The following is a 15,536-nucleotide window of genomic DNA, read 5'->3' as shown; positions in this document are numbered from 1 at the left end:
AACCAATAGAAATGAAGTTAATAATGTAAACAAATATGGGCGACGCAAGAAACTAGCAGAATTTAATTGAAATTGGTAAAATCTAAAAGCATTAAACATTAGATATTGCTGAAAATATGTATTCCTATTAGAAATTAAACCAATTAAATAAATATCCATAGGAAATGGTCTAACAAACTTCATGCTGCTGACAATTTTAATTTGTCATTTGATTTCGCGACATTATATTTACAAAATTGAAATCCTTTTTTGTTTCATATAAAAAAAAGACAACTTCAGGTCGTTTTAACGTATCCAGGATATCTTTAAGTTTATAGAACATCACCTTTTCCTACACCTATTTTTCATGAAAGTTCTATCATAGATGAACAAAAAAATGAAAAGATAATGAGGGTTGAATATCCTAGTGAAATGCCAGTCAGTTGTGGTCTGCTACCCAAAATTGGCGCATATTTGCCCTTGTCCGCACAATAAACCCTACATTCAGTTTCGATCTGCAAACTTCTACTTCGAATATTAGACAAGCTTACTGTCGCTGAGCGGCTGCTTTTTAATTTCTGACTTCTGCAGCCACCGCAGTTACAGTTTGACCGTCACAATATAAAAACAAACTGTATACGTCGGATTAGTTCGACTACTTCGAATATGTACTCTCCAACGCCTCTGTGGACATCGACTGGGTCTGAAGATGGTTAAAAACTGCACATGGCAGAGTGAGAACGCATCTTCAACGTGTGTGTAGTTAAAATGACTTATGCCAAATGTATATATACGCTATACAGTCTATTCTTCACCAAAGCAGAGAGTCTGGGGAGCGACTGGACGGAAGACAGCAGCGATGGGTAGAGCATTCCAAACTGGTATGGTGCGTGGGAAAAATGAATGTTGGTATATGTCCACACGGCAGTGAGGCTGCAAGAACTTGTGGTCATCTAGTGGTTTGAATAATTGCTTTAGTAGGTAAATATGAAGCAGGCACCGCAATAAGTCCATGGACCACACGGTATAGAAGGATGATGTCAAAGCGCTGGCGGCATTGTTGTAATGATGACCAATGAAGGTTTGTGATGATTGAAGAGACGCTATATGGTTTCAGGGGATTAAATGGCTTTTTGGTGACAAATCTTGCTGCGTTAAGTTGTACTTACTCAATCTGCATGTTTTATTTGGGGTTGTTGCTGGGGATTCCATATAGGAGATGAATATTCCAGTTTCGGTATGATAAGCTCTTTCTTTGACGACTGATGGACATATTTTGAGAAAATAATTTGAGCCCTATTCCCCAAGCAAAGGAATGTTATAACTGACCTAAGTTTGCTTAAAATTCCCATGGCTATCAGATGATCCTATTATTAAGTGGTAGCACGACTCACCAAAAAAAAGAAAATATTTTTACTTTCATTCTATGCTTTAAGTTTGATAATGTTCCCAAGGTTTTAAAACTTTTATCACTTCCCCTGAAAATACTATAAAATTCTCCTTACATAGCTGAGAATGTTACCAATAATCTAGTCTGCTTGTTCAGATTTTAAAGTTTCTTACAATATATATAGCTGGTATTTTTCAGACATTTTTGAAAATTAATACATTGAGATTATAATATGTCAAATACTTTTGAAGTCCCGGGTTGTTTTTATGCAAGTTTAACCGGGTCCATTTTTCTCGGGGGAATTAGCTATTATTTAAACAAGTGGTAGAGTTCTAATATTCTTTTATTCCATTCTAAATAATATCATCACTTTTCAATAATTCCAATTTATCAATTCATAGTACATAATAATTTATTATTCTCAAAGTTTCAAAAGTATTTCTTGCCTAAAATATTAAAATCTCAATTTTGACTAATTTGGACTTTCCGGTGCCTAAAACAAAAACCTCAGTCTCACTCAAACTCCAAACTGACTTCTTTCAACTTTCCCTCCAAACTCTGCAACCTATTCATTTATGTCCACTTGATACTTCAACCAATCACATCATACATGCATCATACTTCAACCAATCATATCACAAATGCATACATTAAAACCTGACCAGTACTTGTCTACTCCAGTCTTATTACTTTCTGATACTAATTAACACTTACTAATTAAATTATTACCATATCAAATTCTGTCTGGAATATCTTTTGAAGTAGCAGACCAAATCAAATGCACATATGTTTAGCTATAATTATTTCTAGATAAGTAATAAACTGTAGAAAGGTAAGGGCACTCTGATAAAATAATGACTTAATGTTATTTTAATGAATTTCATAATAAAAATATCTCTAAAATATAGAACTGGTCACACAAGTTAATGTGGAGGAACTATATGTATGAAGACTTGCAGCATTGGCATGTTAATGAACAAATGCTAATGTTACATTCATTGATTGATCAATAATTCAGCAAACTTCAACAAATTTGATATTGTGTATTATTTATATTTTAAGATATGGGGCTGTATGTGACCCTATGAAAATATGGCCAATGAAGGTGTAAAGAAGTTTGGGTGGAAGCGAAAAATTGGAGCACAGGTGTCCAAATCCGCTTCATCAGCATTTGAAGAGGAATCAAAAGAAGAAGGCGATGTTTCATTATCTAATGGAGAAGTTGATTGGCTAACACTTGCTCCAATTAAGAGAAGGACTGTGATTGGCTTAGAAGATGGAGTTGCCAAGGCAAACAGGCTTGTTCAGGAAGGAACTGTTCTAGCTGGTTCAGAAAGGTACAATTAATGTACATTTATGACTGTGACTGTTGCAAAGTACATTACTTTTGAAAATACATGCACAGTCTGTATTTTATCAGAAAATAACTTAGAAATTGATTATTGGGCTTGAAATTCCATGTTTTTGGCTAAAACAACTATTTTTTGGGGGTTTGATAAAATTTTCATGGATTTCAACTTTTGATGGTTAAATGAATGAGCATTTCATGTGTTTGTTTGTTTTAATTTTGTGGATTTATGCAACCATGAAATCCAAGAAAATTAAGTCTGCCATGAACATGAATGCTTTCACAGTAATGTAATGCTTGTTCAAATGATAAATAATTTGACACTACTCAAGTTTCCGCATTCTAAAAAATGAATGTGTATAAAATATTGATTCCAAATTGAGTACAGGTATTTCATGAGAAGATTAGTTTTTGACCTCAGCAGGTTCAACCCAATCAAGCTCCAAAGTTAAAAAAAAACTTATTTTCGAGACCAGTCTGCCATGCAAGCTTGTCATTGGTCAGTTTCAAGATTGTGCTCAAAACTGATCAATCAGATGCTTGGGTTTTGAGACTGGTCTTCAAACTAAGCTTTATAACCATGGACCCAGGCATCTAATTCTCTGTATTGCCTGGCTTAAACCTGATCCACTGGGAAAAGACATCTCATACATGTAGGTGAGAGTTCAGAAATGTGTAATGATAAACTTGTGCTTTAAAATCAGCAAGCAGTTCTGTGAAAAAGATAACTAACTGCCAGATTATGTTTAAGATATTGGGAAGCATTGAAGAAATGGGAAGAGGCATTGCAGTATACACCATGTGATGAGAAAATACATGAGATGAAGGCTCAGGTAAAGTGTGATAAGGTGCCAAGGTAAAAAACTGAGTTTGATGACCAGTCTCAAAAACTCCAGTATCTGATTGGCTGATTTTAAAATTAATTTTGAGAAATTAAACAATGGCAAGATCTGAATTTTGAGACTTTTTTCCAGATTCAGTTTTATAACCTTGGAACAAGAAGCTTACAATAAAATGTGTAAATGCAAAAAAAAAGTGTATAAAGACGTAATATAATCTAGTAGAAATTGGGGCTTTTGCTGTTTTAATAATGCTCATATATATGACATGTTGATTTGGTGTAATAAACATTTAAAAGTTTGTATCTGACCATCAATCAATATGTTATGCTTAATAGTGACTTATAATCGAACCAGTTCAATTCGATTCTTTATTGTACATAAGGCCTCCAGTCCATACACAGATATACATACAATATAAACATCAATACTATACAGTGACAGTTACAAGCCAGCATGTTACAGTCATTCTATATCAAAAAATTGTTTTGTTTCCCTGTACAATAGACTACCGGTATTTGAATATAGACAGGTATTCTTTTCTCTTCTGGAAGGCATGATATAAGTACATTCAAAGATTTTGTATTGTTTCGACATTTCCATTAGACATAAGCATATAAAATGTTTCTTCTTTTGCATATGCACTATAAATTTCAGAAATATATATTGCTCTGATGTCATTATACAGAGGACAAAATAAAGTAAAGTGAAGCTCATCCTCCAGTGAACTTTCACAAACTGGACAATGCCGATATTCTCTGTCAGTACCATATTGCTTACATTTTTCAACCATAAGATTGTGGTTGGAGCTTCTAAACATAGCAAGTTGCTTTCTATATTTCTAAACATCAACAACATATATATATTTATCAACAGTATATGAGGCTTTAAAGTGTACATAGTATTTAGTTTTACATTTTGTTCACATTTAACTTTCCAAGATTGTATATACTGGTCTTTTAATTGCTGAACATAAATCATTAAAAACTTCTCTGGATGTGCAACCGTTTGTTCTTCCCAAACATACCCAAAAAGGTTAGTTCTTACCTCCGTAACCCAGTTACTATAATCAAATCTGTCCAAGTACAGTAACATTTCATAGTACTGTTGGATATACCTGTGACTTTGCATATTCAAAAGTCTAATCCAATACTTAATACATTGTTCAGCAGCAAATATATACATTGGATATCAACAAATATCGCCTATAACTGCATTACAAGCATTTTCACCAACAGTTAAAAAACATTTACATGCAGTTACTTGTACATTTTCAACACTTTGCAGCTTTTTCAAACCCAAAATTTCTGCCCCATACAGCAAAATAGGTGCAATTTTGGTATCAGATAGTTTAAAATAGGTCTTATATGGCATACATTGAAACTGCTTTAATGAATTTAAAAGATATAGACATGCGTTCGGCCATTCTGTATAAAGATAATCTATTTGAGAAGTAAACTCCGAACATAAGTAAAACCATCAACAGTGTCAAGATAGCTGTCTCCATATTTCCACTTCTCTCTGCTGCTTAATCTCACGCAGCTTTTGAATGCTAGAACTTTTGTTTTTGTTATATTAACATTTAACTTGTATTGATTACTAAATTGATATAACAAGTTCAGTTCTTGCTGTAAACCTGAAATAGTGTCAGAGAGAAGGGCAATGTCTTCAGCAAACATCAGTAAAAATATTTCCACAATACTTGGAAATAACTGAATTCCCCAGATATTATTTTCACTAAATAGCATGAATAATTCATCAAAATACATAACAAACAATATAGGGCTCAAGCTGCATGCAAACCAAGTGTCTGTAAAGTACAATAACTCTGTTTATGGCTTCTCAAATCCTAAACCACTGTTAACATGTCCAGGCTTGAAACCTACATCATAATAATAGAAATAGATAGGTATGATATCAAATGGAAATCAATACATGTGCATAGCATCATGACATCATAATTTCATGACGTCATGATATCTATGTAGAAAAACTGTCAAATAGTTCTATGACGTTTCCAGATTTCTTTTACATTTTTACATAATGGAACTTATAATGATCCTGTAAGTATTTATATGCATTTGTACCTTTACTGAAGTATATTTTGCAGGGAATTTATGAATTTATGTATAGTTCATATTTATTCCCATTCTAGTGTAGTTCCGTACCAGTGAAAATAAAAATGATATTTTCACAGAAGCAGTGAAAATATCAATTTTATTTCACTGATAAATTTCAGTATTTCACTGGAAAGCATAAAATAAACTAATGTCTTATTGTTACAACTGACTGGCAAACTTGATCACTCTTCAGTCACTCTATTCATTCAAATTTCAGTATTATTGTGTATAAAGCAGTAACACATTTTCAATACTGTATAATAAGTAATCACACTCTTCTGTTGCATTAACTGCTCAACTGTGCTAAATTACTGGTACACTCAAGAACTTTATCTTTGCTAAATCACTGGTACACCCAAGAACTTTATCTGTGCTAAATTACTGATACAGCCAAGACCTGTAACTGTGCTAAATTACTGGTACACCCAAGAGCTTTATCTGGGCTAAATTACTGATACAGCCAAGACCTGTAACTGTGCTAAATTACTGGTACACCCAAGAGCTTAATCTGTGCTAAATTACTGATGCAGCCAATACCTGTAACTGTGCTAAATTACTAGTACACCCAAGAACTTTATCTGTGCTAAAGTACTGACACAGCCAAGACCTGTAACTGTGCTAAATTACTGGTACACCCAAGAGCTTATCTGTGCTAAATTACTGATACAGGCAAGACCTGTAACTGTGCTAAATTACTAGTACACCCAAGAGCTTATCTGTGCTAAATTACTGATACAGCCAAGACCTGTAACTGTGCTAAATTACTGGTACACCCAAGAGCTTAATCTGTGCTAAATTACTGATACAGCCAAGACCTGTAACTGTGCTAAATTACTAGTACACCCAAGAGCTTATCTGTGCTAAATTACTGATACAGTCAAGATCTGTAACTGTGCTAAATTACTGGTACACCCAAGAGCTTAATCTGTGCTAAATTACTGATACAGCCAAGACCTGTAACTGTGCTAAATTACTAGTACACCCAAGAGCTTATCTGTGCTAAATTACTGATACAGCCAAGACCTGTAACTGTGCTAAATTACTGGTACACCAAAGAGCTTTATCTGGGCTAAATTACTGATACAGCCAAGACCTGTAACTGTGCTAAATTACTAGTACACCCAAGAGCTTTATCTATGCTAAATTACTGAAACAGCCAAGACCTGTAACTGTGCTAAATTACTGGTACACCCAAGAGCTATATCTGTGCTAAATGAAATGAAGGTTGTTTATAGTAAACACAGTTTGATTGCAAACATTATGAGATTACTTTTTATTTAGTTAAAGGTTTGCAATGATAACAGTTTATTTTCAGGCTCTGATGGAGTTATGTGAAGTCTTTCCTGCTGTGCAGTCGGCTAAGAAAGCTGTGGAGTATGGGCCAACATGGTGGATAGCCCACCAGACATTAGGCCGAGCTTATCTTGGACTGGGAGAAGTAAAAATGGTGAGACAATCACCTTGAAAGTATTTAATCTTTTGATCCATAGTTACACAAACACGTGCATGGTTTTCCTGGTTGTGAAAAATACGTAAATCTGGTTACCTGTATTGAGTTTTAATGACATTTAACATTGACACCAAGCTAAGCCTTAAATACAATGACTCCAAGCTTAAATTTTGTTTATTTTTAACTCGTTAGTCCTTTAGACATAAAAAGTAACGGCAAAAGTAGTTTTAAAGAGATTATACATGTAGGTCAGACATTTTACTTTAGCTAAATCCCATCCAGCTGGCTTACAGGAGGTTTGTAGTTCTACCCAGGTGCCCGCTCATGATGAAATAATGTACGGAAGGGCAATCGGGGTCTGCCACCTCCATCAAAGCTGGATAGAAAAGTTGCCATATGACCTATAATTATGTCGGTACGACGTTAAACCCAACAAAATTTAGCTAAATCATACAAACAAGGAAAGTTCTCAAGTTTAAGCTATGCAGTAAAAAGTTAAGTAATCAAGATTTATCTATGTTATAACTATGTAGTAATAGAATAAATACTCAAGATTTTGCCATGTAGCAGAAAGTTAGATTCTCAAGATATAGCTATGAAGTAAAAAGCAAAGTACTCAAGATTTAGCTATGTAGTTAAAAGTTAATTACTCAAGATTTAGCTTTGAAGTAAAAAGCAATGTACTGGATATTTTAAGCTATGTAGTAAAATCTTAAATACTCTAGATTTAGCTACGAAATAAAAAGCAAGGTAGTCAAGATTTAGCTGCCAGGTATGTAGTCAAAAGTTAAGTACTCTAGATTCAGCTATGAAGTAAAAAGCAAAGTACTCAAGATTTAGCAGTGTAGTAAAAAGTTAAATGCTCAAGATTTTGCTATGAAGTAAAAAGCAAAGCACTGGAGATTCAGCTATGAAGTAAAATGTTAAGTACTCAAGATTTAACTCCCTAGTAAAGACAGTCCTCAAAAATTAGTTATGTTGTAAAAAATAAATACTTGAGATTAAGCTATATTGTATTAAAGAACTGAAGTTTTAAAGATGTATTAAAAAAGTAGTGAACATTAGATTTTGCTATGTGAAAGCTTTTCAGTCATGTGATATTGATTTATTATAAACAGGCTGTAGACAGTTTCTCGAGAGCAGTACACCTCAATCCTGGTAGCAAGGAATTATGGGAAGACGACCTTATGTGGGCGTACTCACTGCTTCAGAAGCGTCAAAAACTGGAGGAGGAAAAGAAACAGATATTGAAAGAAAAATTTGGGGGTGGTGTGAAAATTGTTGAAGTGGGAAGTGACATAGACACTGATGTTGATGATGAAGAAAAAGCTGTAGATATTTATAGACAAGTGCATGAACAGGGTGGAAAGAAAACAGAAGGAAAGTCTTTAAGAAACTTGCCAACAAATTATGTTCAAATGAGAGACCCTTTACCACCTTGAAAAAATATGGCAATTTTCAGATTTACTTTTGTTTGTATACAGATGTATAAAGCAGCTCATTATCACATAAATTTAACAACTTCAAATCCTAGAAAGCACTTTCATGTATTAGTGATAAATGATTTAGTTAAGTGAGTCTTTGAAATATGTATCTCAATTTATAAAGTTTTAAGAAATTTATCTGCCTTTTAACACAGGTCCCAAGATCAAAGGTCAATGAATTTAGGCCATTTTTCTTGTTCAGGCTTACTTGCATATTCAGATAACTTGGCATAAACATTCAACACAACAAGCTGATGTGTCATAGGGATTCAATTAAAAATTGTGTTGGTGTATTTTGTTTCTTTCCTTTTAAGGCGATGAAGTATATCATAATCATAACATTTTTATAGACAGTATAAATAGATGTTTAAGAGCAGATAACAAACTCTAGATTTTCAGACATGCCAACCCAGACTCGAACTTTTTGCATTATAACATATAATGTATGTATGTACAGTAAAACTGAGATATAGGGAGCACGGATATAATGAAAACTCAGATATAACAAACAATACTTTATTCCCCATTTTTTGCCTTCTTTACTCCATATAGAAGATACAACAAACTCTGTAATAGCTTAAACCCGGCTTTAAAGGTGGTTAGTCAGATTTTGATAAAGTAATGGATTTGATCAAAGGTTTAACAAATAGCTTTTGCTGGAAGTATTTTTAAAATCTAATTTCCCTATCCTGGTTGCCCAACAAAGATATAGTTATTTTAGCATATGTATTAATCTAATCAGCATACTTTGCCTAAGGACTGATATGAATATAGAACTATTTTACTATATTTGTCAAAGATTAACATTAAAAATATATATTTAGCCAAAATTCATTAGAAATGCATGTTTGTAAACTTAATATTACCTCCCTTTACCTATCTTGGTTGCGCAACCAGGATAGATTTGAAATCAATGAATGAGGAAGCTACACACTATTTTAAAACTTACTATCCAATGCAAATGTAAAATTAGAAATTATATTGAAATCAAATGAAATAGTTCATGTTTTGAATAATTTCATGTTAAAGCGGAGTAATTACAAAATTTCATAAAACATGACAAAACAAGGGATTTAGCTCTATGTACTGGGTCTTTTTGTTCATAACAGAATACACTAGAAATGAAAAAATGTCATAAAATATTGCTTAAATGTGATTGACCTCCTTTAAGGAAACATTTTTGGTCCAAAGGCAATAATTTATGCAGAAATGTAAACAGTTGTAACCAACAGTTTCAGATGTTTTATCTCAGAATAGAAATTGAACTTTAATACACATTGTGTATTTAATTGCAGCTAATATTAAAATTTGAATGCAATAATTACCAATTATAGATTTCCAGTTTTTTTGTCAAATTAATTATCTTTTCATTGATTATAGCATAATACATTTGTATATATGATTATTTGCTTGTAGAATTGAGACGGACATTTCCATTATGTTGCCCCTTAATTTGTAGAGGACTTTATATTGGCTTGCAGTATGTTATGTTAGAAATATTCCTAGATTTGGGATGCCAGTAAATCTTTTGCAGTGGGAATGTCAGTAACTTTGTTACAACTTCTTGTCTTGATTTATCTTTTTTTGTGTTTAATAAAATGTGTAATAAATTACAAACATCCAGACATTTTAGTATGATCCTTCTTTTGCAATTGTAACACTAAATATATCAGTTGCTGTTCTGGTATGTGCAATGCTTCATTTTAGAAAATTAATGTAAATTAAATGAAAGGAAATGCAAAGATATATAATTTTATTATGTACAGGCGTTATTGTTTCCAAATTATTGGTAATTGTGTTTGATAAAATGGGAAGCGAGAGAAATATTTAGCCATTTTAGTATGACCCTTGTTTTGCTATTGTAAAACTAAATTTATAAGCTGCTGTTGTGATACATGCAATGCTTTATTGAAAAATAATAAATTGTATGAAATTGATAAGAAATGCAGAGACATGATTATGTACAGTTGTTATTGTTACCAAATTATTGTGCATTCCTGTTTGGAAGCCTTTTAGGCTGTAGAATACTTTCTAATACCTTGACAGAGAGATTCTTGCGCTACTTGACTGTAGAGGATCTCTTCCTAGTTTGCCTGAACTTTGTTCAGGGTTAGCTATTAGTATAGGTGGATGGTCTGGCACCCTGCATCAACAGTTTTACCTAAACTACTGGTTAGAATTACACCAAACTTCGTTAGTAGTATCTTGCCACGGACCTCTCTCACTATTATTCAAATGGTTAAACTTGGCCAAACAATATAAAACAACTTTTAAACAATTTCTTCCCTTAATTCACTTGATAAATCTTCACTGTGCTTGCTCTGTAGCATCCTTGTAAGGACTGCTTTCAAATTTGTTCAAACGGTTTTGCTTGGCTACTACTATGGAGAATCAGAATTATAATACAAAAACCTAACAACGTCATCTGAGGAACTGGATGATGGATCTGCACTATACTTGGTCTGTAGCATCCTGGTATGGATCTCTATCAAATATTTTCAAATGCTTTTGCTCGGTCCCATTTATTGGCCACTAGAGGTCAATATAGAAAAAATCTTTTCTTCCCATGAACCACTTAATAAAACAACACAACTCCTAGTTTTATAGTATTCTGTCTAAATTTTGTTCAAATGGTCCCTCTTGGTTCCTTTTTAGGGGCTGAAAGAGCTAAAATTAGAAAAAAACAAACTTTGAATGACTTCTTTTCATGAACAAGATTATGGAGATCTTGATGGATCTTCACCAAACTTGGTCTGTGGCATTTATGTATGTTGCTCTCTCAAGTTTATTCAGATGGTTACACAGGGTTCCTTTTAGGAGACACCAGAGTAAAAAAGTAGAAAAAAAAAAAACTTCAAACAATTTTGGTCTGTAGCATTCATGTATAGATTTATATATTGATAAATTTATATATGTATTATATATCCTCTCTCATGAATGTTCAAATAGTTATACTTGGCCACTGGTAGAGGCCACCAGAGCTAAAAATAGACAAACCTTTAAATGAATTTTTCTCATGAAACAGTAGATATATCTCACCAATCTTGGTATGTAATATCCTTCCATAGTCTTCTCTCAAATTTATTCAAATTGTTCTTCTTGACTTCTTTTAAGAAAGATGAAAATAGAAAAAAAAGTTCTCATGAACAACTTGATCGTTCATTGCAGAACGTGGCCTGTGCTTCCGAGAAATCTACCCTTACCTATTATCAATTGCATCGTGTATTGTCCTATCTCAGTTATATTCAAATAATTCTGCTTGGCCCCAGAGCCAAAAGTAGAATTATAAAAAACAATTTCAACTTCTCATGAACTAATTGATGGATCTCCACCAAACTTGAACTGTACCACCTGTACATGGTCTTTGCTCGAATTCGAATTCAAATGGTGCAGCTTGGTCCCGTGTATTCTTTTTATTGCCGACTGTTTAATGGAGGTTCACCAGACTTGGTCGGAAGCAAGGTCTAAAAGTCACAAGCAACTTAGGCCCATTTGGGCGTCTTGTTTCCAGGTATTGTAGCTTAATTAAATCTTCAATTTTGTTACAAATGGAAATGAAGCAGTAAAGTTTAAAACATGCAAAAGATACATTTAAGATTGGGTGAAACCGTGATTGCTTTAATCTTATTTGATATTTCATTCGCAGCAAAATTGAAGATTAAATAAGCTATATGTAGACATCTGATAAAAGGAGGTCCTTACCAAGAATATCCGTAATCCTAGACAACTTCTGCACTATTATCTAGTGGTATAGATCCGTAACTCTAGAACCAGATTCTAGCCTGCGATTCTGTAAGCTAATATAAAGTAGATCTACCAATGTAAACGTATTCTGTTACTACACTGATATTCGGTAGGTACACGTATATTAGTTTTGTGTAATCAACATTGCAGCTTACGTCTTCATTGGGATGATTCACGTACATTTTTAGCTCACCTGAGCAATGCTCAGGTGAGTTTTTCTGATCCCTCGATGTCCTGCGTCCGTCGTCTGTCGTCTGTCAACATTTAGCTTGTGTATGCGATAGAGGCTGTATTTTAAAACTGATCTTGAAACTTGGTCAGAATGATTGCCTTGATGAAATCTAGGCCGAGTTCGAAAATGGGTCATCTGGGTCAAAAACTAGGTCACTAGGTCAAATCAAAGAAAAACCTTGTGTATGCGATAGAGGCTGTATTTTTCAACTGATCTTCATGAATATTGGTCAGAGTGATTATCTTGATGAAATCTAGGCTGAGTTCGAAAAGGGGTCAACTGGGATCAGAAACTAGGTCACTAGGTCAAATCAAGGAAAAACCTTGTATATGCGATAGAGGCTGTATTTTTCAACTGATCTTCATGAATATTGGTCAGAGTGATTATCTTGATGAAATCTAGGCTGAGTTCGAAAAGGGGTCAACTGGGATCAGAAACTAGGTCACTAGGTCAAATCAAGGAAAAACCTTGTGTATGCGATAGAGACTGTATTTTTCAACTAATCTTCATGAAACTTGGTCAGAATGATTACCTTGAAGAAATCTAGGCCGAGTTCGAAAATGGGTCAACTGGGGTCAAAAACTAGGTCACTAGGTCAAATCAAAGAAAAACCTTGTGTATGCGATAGAGGCTGTATTTTTCAATTGATCTTCATGAATGTTGGTCGGAATGATTATCTTGATGAAATCTAGGCCGACTTCGAAAAGGGGTCATCTGGGTTCAGAAACTAGGTCACTAGGTCAAATCAAAGAAAAACCTTGTGTATGCGATAGAGGCTGTATTTTTCAACTGATCTTCATGAATTTTGGTCAGAATGATTGCCTTGATGAAATCTAGGCCGAGTTTTAAAAAGGGTCAACTGGGGTCAGAAACTAGGTCACTAGGTCAAATCAAGGAAAAACCTTGTGTATGCGATAGATGCTGTATTTTTCAATTAATCTTCATAAATTTTGGTCAGGATGATTGCCTTGATGAAATCTAGGTCAAGTTCGAATATGGGTCATCTGGGGTCAAAAAGTAGGTCACTAGGTCAAATCAAAGGAAAAGCTTATATATGCCATAGAGGCTGTATTTTTCAATAGATCTTCCTGAAATTAAGTCAAAATGATAACTTCAATGAATTCTAGGCCGAGTTCGAAAATGGGTCATCTAGGGTCAAAAACTAGGTCACTAGGTCAAATCAAAGAAAAAACTTGTGTATGCAATAGAGGCTGTATTTTTCAATTGATCTTCATGAATATTGGTCAGAATGATTGCTTTGATGAAATCTAGGCCGAGTTTGAAAATGGGTCATCTGGGGTCAAAAACTAAGTCATATCTAAGAAAATACTTGTTTAAACTCAAGAGACCACATTTTTAGTCCAATCTTAATGAAAATTGACCAAAATATTTGTTTTCATGAAATCAGTAGGTTTATTAACATGTTTACACTGTTATAGTGTGTTTCTCAGGTGAGTGACCTAGGGCCATCTTGGCCCTCTTGTTACACTGATATTCAAATTTCACAAGCACTTAATAACTACAGAGACATTGTAAGAAATTAAGTCTTGGATGTTAATTCTTACAAAAAGATTAAAAAAATATGAACCATGAAGACATATACTCTCTGAGAACTCAGAAATATTGTGGAGTCATGAAATTAAGGCTCTTGCTTATCGACGTTAAAATTTCATATAATGAAAAGACGTGTTGTTTACAAGCAAAATCGTATACCCTTTCAATTTCAGATTGTCCAGCTTTGCTACGATTCTCCGGAAAATATGCGTCACTTGAGGAAATATTCCATCTGATATCTCTTCGATAAAATATGGGCGTTTAGCATGTTAGCGACAAAGTATTATATATAGCGACCTTATATTCATCCCCTTCAAACACGCCTAAACGACAAATACGGGTTTTTGTCGTATTGGCGCGCTAGTTATTCCCCGCCGATGAAATCGGGAGTGGGGTATTGAAATGGCATTGTCCGTGCGTCCGTCCGTCCACAGCCATTTCTCAGTAACTAGCTGGTAGAATTTCATGAAACTTGAAATAAACATGAACCAACATACTGCGATGATGCCCATCAAGTTTTTGTTGGATTGGTCAATTTCTCTTAGAGTTATTGCCCTTGATTTAATGAAAAATGTCCGTCTGCAGCCATTTCTCAGTAACTAGGTGGTAGAATTTTATGAAACATGAAAGAAATATGAACCAACCTACTGCGATGATGCCCGTCAAGTTTTTTTTTTGGATTGGTCAATTCCCCTTAGAGTTATTGCCTTTGATTAAATGAAAAAATCCACGTCTGCTGCCATTTCTCAGTAACAAGCTGGTAGAATTTCATGAAACTTGAAATAAATATGAACCAACATACTTCGATGATGTCTGTCATTTATTTTTTCAATTGGTCAATTTTCCTTAGAGTTATTGCCCTTTAATTGTTTGAAAATCTACATATTTGTATATAACAAACCAAACAATTGGTAGAATTTCAGAAACCTTCTTTCATTCTTTTCCTTGAACATTTATTATAAACATGTGATGTTGTGTACCCACACCTGATCACCACCTTGCCTTGGTCACACCCCCTCCCCTCCCCACTCTAAAAAAAATTCTTTCCTTATTATTTTTTCAAACCCATGAATATTTATCAACATGCAAAGCTGTACTGTTCCCCCACCTCACTCCATTCCACCCAGTCATGCCCATCACCCCGATCATGCATCACCCCCCGCCCCCCATTTTCTTTTTTTTTCATTTTTAATTTTCCATCAATATTTCAATATAATCAACAACGATGATCAATGACAATACCAGTCACAAAATGTAAATATAAATGTAGAAAATTGTGTCAAGACATGTGAACCAAATCTCATTGCGCTTATTTATACATATTGCGTCGTTTAAACTGTGTGAAACATTTTTATTTATTTTCCGGCTCCGAAACAATGTATTTATCTCATTTTTA

General features: G+C 34.0%; 1 protein-coding gene across 1 annotated transcript; it reads left to right on the top strand.

The window, feature by feature from the left end:
- The first annotated feature begins 6 nt into the window (after positions 1-6).
- Positions 7-10,564, top strand: LOC123524778 (tetratricopeptide repeat protein 33-like). The gene is made up of 5 exons (XM_045303244.2): positions 7-75; positions 2,432-2,706; positions 3,469-3,550; positions 6,992-7,123; positions 8,245-10,564. Exons 2-5 carry the CDS (start codon positions 2,462-2,464, stop codon positions 8,566-8,568), a joined length of 783 nt encoding a protein of 260 aa, XP_045159179.2. The 5' UTR covers positions 7-75; positions 2,432-2,461; the 3' UTR covers positions 8,569-10,564.
- The last annotated feature ends 4,972 nt before the right edge of the window (positions 10,565-15,536 follow it).

The sequence above is a fragment of the Mercenaria mercenaria genome, chromosome 3 (genome assembly GCF_021730395.1).
Source record: "Mercenaria mercenaria strain notata chromosome 3, MADL_Memer_1, whole genome shotgun sequence".
NCBI classification, from domain to species: domain Eukaryota; kingdom Metazoa; phylum Mollusca; class Bivalvia; order Venerida; family Veneridae; genus Mercenaria; species Mercenaria mercenaria.
This window is presented reverse-complemented; position numbering and strand designations above follow the sequence as displayed.

Bases quoted from the DNA above. Each gene is read 5' to 3' on its own strand.
- LOC123524778 (XM_045303244.2), top strand. From the start codon at position 2,462: ATGGCCAATGAAGGTGTAAAGAAGTTTGGGTGGAAGCGAAAAATTGGA. The intron at 2,707-3,468 runs GTACAATTAATG...ATTATGTTTAAG, and splicing joins GTTCTAGCTGGTTCAGAAAG to ATATTGGGAAGCATTGAAGA. The intron at 3,551-6,991 runs GTAAAGTGTGAT...GTTTATTTTCAG, and splicing joins TACATGAGATGAAGGCTCAG to GCTCTGATGGAGTTATGTGA.